Source organism: Panulirus ornatus, chromosome 50 (genome assembly GCF_036320965.1).
Source record: "Panulirus ornatus isolate Po-2019 chromosome 50, ASM3632096v1, whole genome shotgun sequence".
In the NCBI taxonomy this organism is placed as follows: domain Eukaryota; kingdom Metazoa; phylum Arthropoda; class Malacostraca; order Decapoda; family Palinuridae; genus Panulirus; species Panulirus ornatus.
The window spans coordinates 25,218,733-25,226,571 of NC_092273.1; the positions used below are offsets into that span (position 1 = coordinate 25,218,733).

The 7,839-nt window shown below is 46.9% G+C and overlaps 1 protein-coding gene across 2 annotated transcripts in view; it reads left to right on the plus strand.

Moving 5' to 3' along the window:
* The first annotated feature begins 306 nt into the window (after positions 1 to 306).
* LOC139764680 (uncharacterized) overlaps positions 307 to 7,839 on the plus strand; it is a 43,325-nt gene continuing 35,792 nt past the window's right edge. For both annotated transcript variants that reach the window (XM_071691562.1, XM_071691563.1), the window contains exon 1: positions 307 to 1,045. In XM_071691562.1, coding sequence (XP_071547663.1) covers positions 1,040 to 1,045 — 6 coding nt within the window. In that variant the 5' untranslated portion in view covers positions 307 to 1,039. The remainder of the gene's footprint in view (positions 1,046 to 7,839) is intronic.

Genomic DNA, 7,839 nt, shown 5'->3' on the forward strand with positions numbered 1-7,839 from the left:
GCAGCCCGTGCGACACACGGCCTTACGGGCGTGTACCGTGAATGGATCGGTTCGAATCGCCCCGGTGTGTCGAGTGCACGAAGGTGTCGACGGTTTCGACTTCCTCCCCCCTCCCGTCCTCGGGAGGGGGGAAGTAGACAGAGGGAGGAGGGAGAAGGAAACACGAGGAGGGAGTTATGCTGGGGATGTGTGGAGGGAGGGAGGGAGGATGGGGGGGTATTGGCGAGGGAGCTGGGAGTTTGGGGGAGAGAGAGGGAGAGAGAGAGAGAGAGAGAGAGAGCACAGGCTGAGGGAGAGGCTGACTGAGGCAGTCGAGAAAGACGGTGGAGTGGGACGGCGTGCAGGCTGGTCGTCGGGGGCGCTCCACACACACACACACACACGCGGCCCCGCACACTCACGCTCACGGCCTCCTGCTCAGTGCCTTAGCTCGCGCCCTCGGCTCCAATCCCTCGCTCGCAGGGGCTTCTCGGAGCACACACACATACATACGCCCTCTCTCTCGCGCCCTACGCTGCTCATCATGCCTCGCGGACTTGTGGGGAGACCAGCGCCCATCATGCGATGACCAGCGGCCACAAGCGATCGAGAGAGACCTGAGAAGGAGGGACGTGTCGCTGCGCTGGTGGGGATTTCAAGACGACGGACGGTACCAATCCTCACCATACCAGGCCAGTCCACAGGAACCTCGTATCGATACGCTGAGGCGACGTGAGGCGACGCTGCGCAGCAAGTCCTGACGCAGATCAATTCCTCCCCTAAAAAAGAAACAATTCAAGTTACAGAAAAAAGAAAGAGTCGTGTCCTGGGAAAACTAACTATGCATGACGTGTAGAAAAAAAAAATATATATATATATGTATATATATCGTCTCACAGACTGTGTACTCTCACACCCAGAAGCTTCGCTGAGCCACCCCGTCAGCCGTACCTGACGGAGGTGTGAGGCCACACAACACTAGGTCAAGGGTTCGTGTCAGCCACAGCCAAGTGTGGAGGAAGGGTGTTCCCTCCGGCCTTGGCCACTGACGACACCAAGGATGAAGGTAAGTGGTGTTGCTCCTGTACATGCTTCCATCCTCCCTCTACGCCACTGTGAACATCACAGTGGCACGCTACAGCTCCCCCTGATACACTGGCAGGACGTTCTTCCCAGTGTACCCCAAATACACAACCTACACCTTCCCTTCACGTACACCCCTTCCTTCTCAGTGCTTGATTCACACTCACTACACCCTCTTTCCCAGTGACAGCTACGTACTCACTGTACCCTCCCCACAGTGGTCCATAAACAGTGGCTTATACACACTCGCTACACCCTCTCCACAGTGGCACATACACATTCACTAAGCATCCACAGTGGTTCATACACATTCACTTCAGCCTCTCCACAGTGGTTCATACACATTCACTACACCCTCTCCACAGTGGTTCATACACATTCACTACACCCTCTCCACAGTGGCCCATAAACAGTGGCTTAAACACACTCGCTACACCCTCTCCACAATGGCTCATACACATTCACCACATCCTCTCCAAAGTGGTTCATACACATTCACTACGCCTCCACAGTGGTTCATACACATTCACTACAGCCTCTCCACAGTGGTTCATACACATTCACTACACCCTCTCCACAGTGGTTCATAAACAGTGGCTTATACACATTCACAACATTCTCTCCACAATGGCTCATACGCATATCAGGGTAAGGGCTTATACACATTCACAACATTCTCTCCACAATGGCTCATACGCATTCACCACACCCTATCCATAGTGGTTCATACACATTCAGTACGCCTCCACAGTGGTTCATACACATTCACTAAAGCCTATCCACAGTGGTTCATACACATTCACTACGCCTCCACAAAGGTTCATACACATTCACTACACTTTCTCTACAGTGATTCACACACATTCACTACACCCTCTTCACAGTGGTTCATACATATTCACTACAGCCTCTCCGCAGTGGTTCATACACATTCACAACACTTTCTGTAAGTGGTTCATACACATTCACTACACCCTCTCCAAAGTGGTTCTTACACATTCACAACATTCTCTCCACAGTGGCCCATACACAGTCACTACACCCTCTCCACAGTGGCTCATACAAATTCACTATACCCTTTTCACTGTGGTGCATATACATTCACTACACCCTCTCCACAGTGGCTCATACAAATTCACTAAGCATCCACAGTGGTTCATACACATTCACTACACCCTCTCCAAAGTGGTTCTTACACATTCACAACAGCCTCTCCACAGTGGTTCATACACATTCACTAAGCATCCACAGTGGTTCATACACATTCACTACAACCCTCTCCACAGTGGTTCATACACATTCACTAAGCATCCACAGTGGTTCATACACATTCACTAAGCATCCACAGTGGTTCATACACATTCACTAAGCATCCACAGTGGTTCATACACATTCACTACACCCTCTCCACAGTGGTTCATACACATTCACTACAACCCTCTCCACAGTGGTTCATACACATTCACTAAGCATCCACAGTGGTTCATACACATTCACTAAGCATCCACAGTGGTTCATACACATTCACTACAACCCTCTCCACAGTGGTTCATACACATTCACTAAGCATCCACAGTGGTTCATACACATTCACTAAGCATCCACAGTGGTTCATACACATTCACTACAACCCTCTCCACAGTGGTTCATACACATTCACAACACTTTCTGTAAGTGGTTCATACACATTCACTAAGCATCCACAGTGGTTCATACACATTCACTACAGCCTCTCCACAGTGGTTCATACACATTCACTAAGCATCCACAGTGGTTCATACACATTCACTACAGCCTCTCCACAGTGGTTCATACACATTCACTAAGCATCCACAGTGGTTCATACACATTCACTAAGCATCCACAGTGGTTCATACACATTCACTACAGCCTCTCCACAGTGGTTCATACACATTCACTAAGCATCCACAGTGGTTCATACACATTCACTAAGCATCCACAGTGGTTCATACACATTCACTAAGCATCCACAGTGGTTCATACACATTCACTAAGCATCCACAGTGGTTCATACACATTCACTAAGCATCCACAGTGGTTCATACACATTCACTAAGCATCCACAGTGGTTCATACACATTCACTAAGCATCCACAGTGGTTCATACACATTCACTACAACCCTCTCCACAGTGGTTCATACACATTCACTACACCCTCTCCACAGTGGTTCATACACATTCACTAAGCATCCACAGTGGTTCATACACATTCACTAAGCATCCACAGTGGTTCATACACATTCACTAAGCATCCACAGTGGTTCATACACATTCACTACAACCCTCTCCACAGTGGTTCATACACATTCACTAAGCATCCACAGTGGTTCATACACATTCACTAAGCATCCACAGTGGTTCATACACATTCACTAAGCATCCACAGTGGTTCATACACATTCACTACAACCCTCTCCACAGTGGTTCATACACATTCACTAAGCATCCACAGTGGTTCATACACATTCACTACAACCCTCTCCACAGTGGTTCATACACATTCACTAAGCATCCACAGTGGTTCATACACATTCACTACAACCCTCTCCACAGTGGTTCATACACATTCACTAAGCATCCACAGTGGTTCATACACATTCACTACACCCTCTCCACAGTGGTTCATACACATTCACTAAGCATCCACAGTGGTTCATACACATTCACTACAACCCTCTCCACAGTGGTTCATACACATTCACTAAGCATCCACAGTGGTTCATACACATTCACTACAACCCTCTCCACAGTGGTTCATACACATTCACTAAGCATCCACAGTGGTTCATACACATTCACTACAACCCTCTCCACAGTGGTTCATACACATTCACTAAGCATCCACAGTGGTTCATACACATTCACTACACCCTCTCCACAGTGGTTCATACACATTCACTACAACCCTCTCCACAGTGGTTCATACACATTCACTACAACCCTCTCCACAGTGGTTCATACACATTCACTAAGCATCCACAGTGGTTCATACACATTCACTAAGCATCCACAGTGGTTCATACACATTCACTAAGCATCCACAGTGGTTCATACACATTCACTAAGCATCCACAGTGGTTCATACACATTCACTAAGCATCCACAGTGGTTCATACACATTCACTAAGCATCCACAGTGGTTCATACACATTCACTAAGCATCCACAGTGGTTCATACACATTCACTAAGCATCCACAGTGGTTCATACACATTCACTAAGCATCCACAGTGGTTCATACACATTCACTAAGCATCCACAGTGGTTCATACACATTCACTAAGCATCCACAGTGGTTCATACACATTCACTAAGCATCCACAGTGGTTCATACACATTCACTAAGCATCCACAGTGGTTCATACACATTCACTAAGCATCCACAGTGGTTCATACACATTCACTACACCCTCTCCACAGTGGTTCATACACATTCACTAAAGCCTATCCACAGTGGTTCATACACATTCACTAAGCATCCACAGTGGTTCATACACATTCACTAAGCATCCACAGTGGTTCATACACATTCACTAAGCATCCACAGTGGTTCATACACATTCACTACAGCCTCTCCACAGTGGTTCATACACATTCACTAAGCATCCACAGTGGTTCATACACATTCACTAAGCATCCACAGTGGTTCATACACATTCACTAAGCATCCACAGTGGTTCATACACATTCACTAAGCATCCACAGTGGTTCATACACATTCACTACAGCCTCTCCACAGTGGTTCATACACATTCACTAAGCATCCACAGTGGTTCATACACATTCACTAAAGCCTATCCACAGTGGTTCATACACATTCACTAAGCATCCACAGTGGTTCATACACATTCACTAAGCATCCACAGTGGTTCATACACATTCACTAAGCATCCACAGTGGTTCATACACATTCACTAAGCATCCACAGTGGTTCATACACATTCACTAAGCATCCACAGTGGTTCATACACATTCACTAAGCATCCACAGTGGTTCATACACATTCACTAAGCATCCACAGTGGTTCATACACATTCACTAAGCATCCACAGTGGTTCATACACATTCACTAAGCATCCACAGTGGTTCATACACATTCACTAAGCATCCACAGTGGTTCATACACATTCACTAAGCATCCACAGTGGTTCATACACATTCACTAAGCATCCACAGTGGTTCATACACATTCACTAAGCATCCACAGTGGTTCATACACATTCACTAAGCATCCACAGTGGTTCATACACATTCACTAAGCATCCACAGTGGTTCATACACATTCACTAAGCATCCACAGTGGTTCATACACATTCACTAAGCATCCACAGTGGTTCATACACATTCACTAAGCATCCACAGTGGTTCATACACATTCACAACACTTTCTGTAAGTGGTTCATACACATTCACTAAGCATCCACAGTGGTTCATACACATTCACTAAGCATCCACAGTGGTTCATACACATTCACTACACCCTCTCCACAGTGGTTCATACACATTCACTACAGCCTCTCCACAGTGGTTCATAAACAGTGGCTTATACACATTCACAACACTTTCTGTAAGTGGTTCATACACATTCACTAAGCATCCACAGTGGTTCATACACATTCACTACACCCTCTCCACAGTGGTTCATACACATTCACTACACCCTCTCCACAGTGGTTCATACACATTCACTAAGCATCCACAGTGGTTCATACACATTCACTAAGCATCCACAGTGGTTCATACACATTCACTAAGCATCCACAGTGGTTCATACACATTCACAACACTTTCTGTAAGTGGTTCATACACATTCACTAAGCATCCACAGTGGTTCATACACATTCACTACACCCTCTCCACAGTGGTTCATACACATTCACTAAGCATCCACAGTGGTTCATACACATTCACTACACCCTCTCCACAGTGGTTCATACACATTCACTACACCCTCTCCACAGTGGTTCATACACATTCACTAAGCATCCACAGTGGTTCATACACATTCACTAAGCATCCACAGTGGTTCATACACATTCACTACAACCCTCTCCACAGTGGTTCATACACATTCACTACAACCCTCTCCACAGTGGTTCATACACATTCACTAAGCATCCACAGTGGTTCATACACATTCACTACAACCCTCTCCACAGTGGTTCATACACATTCACTACAACCCTCTCCACAGTGGTTCATACACATTCACTACAACCCTCTCCACAGTGGTTCATACACATTCACTAAGCATCCACAGTGGTTCATACACATTCACTACAGCCTCTCCACAGTGGTTCATACACATTCACTAAGCATCCACAGTGGTTCATACACATTCACTAAGCATCCACAGTGGTTCATACACATTCACTAAGCATCCACAGTGGTTCATACACATTCACTAAGCATCCACAGTGGTTCATACACATTCACTAAAGCCTATCCACAGTGGTTCATACACATTCACTAAGCATCCACAGTGGTTCATACACATTCACTAAAGCCTATCCACAGTGGTTCATACACATTCACTAAGCATCCACAGTGGTTCATACACATTCACTACAACCCTCTCCACAGTGGTTCATACACATTCACTACACCCTCTCCACAGTGGTTCATACACATTCACTACACCCTCTCCACAGTGGTTCATACACATTCACTAAGCATCCACAGTGGTTCATACACATTCACTACAACCCTCTCCACAGTGGTTCATACACATTCACTACACCCTCTCCACAGTGGTTCATACACATTCACTACACCCTCTCCACAGTGGTTCATACACATTCACTACAACCCTCTCCACAGTGGTTCATACACATTCACTACACCCTCTCCACAGTGGTTCATACACATTCACTACACCCTCTCCACAGTGGTCCATACACATTCACTACACCCTCTCCACAGTGGCTCATACAAATTCACTAAGCATCCACAGTGGTTAGTGACACGACCTGTCATGAAGACTGGAATCATATCCTCGGATGATGTCAAGCGCATGAGGAGGATAGAGGACAGTGCATGAGGAGAGGACAGTGCATGAGGAGGACAGAGGACAGTGCATGAGGAGGACAGAGGACAGTGCATGAGGAAGACAGAGGACAGTGCATGAGGAGGACAGAGGACAGTGCATGAGGAGGACAGAGGACAGTGCATGAGGAAGACAGAGGACAGTGCATGAGGAAGACAGAGGACAGTGCATGAGGAAGACAGAGGACAGTGCATGAGGAGGACAGAGGACAGTGCATGAGGAGAGGACAGTGCATGAGGAAGACAGAGGACAGTGCATGAGGAGGACAGAGGACAGTGCATGAGGAGAGGACAGTGCATGAGGAGGACAGAGGACAGTGCATGAGGAGGACAGAGGACAGTGCATGAGGAGGACAGAGGACAGTGCATGAGGAGAGGACGTTGCTTGAGGAGGACAGAGGACAGTGCATGAGGAGGACAGAGGACAGTGCATGAGGAGGACAGAGGACAGTGCATGAGGAAGACAGAGGACAGTGCATGAGGAAGACAGAGGACAGTGCATGAGGAAGACAGAGGACAGTGCATGAGGAGGACAGAGGACAGTGCATGAGGAAGACAGAGGACAGTGCATGAGGAGGACAGAGGACAGTGCATGAGGAGGACAGAGGAAAGTGCATGAGGAAGACAGAGGAAAGTGCATGAGGAGGACAGAGGACAGTGCATGAGGAGGACAGAGGACAGTGCATGAGGAAGACAGAGGACAGTGCTCAT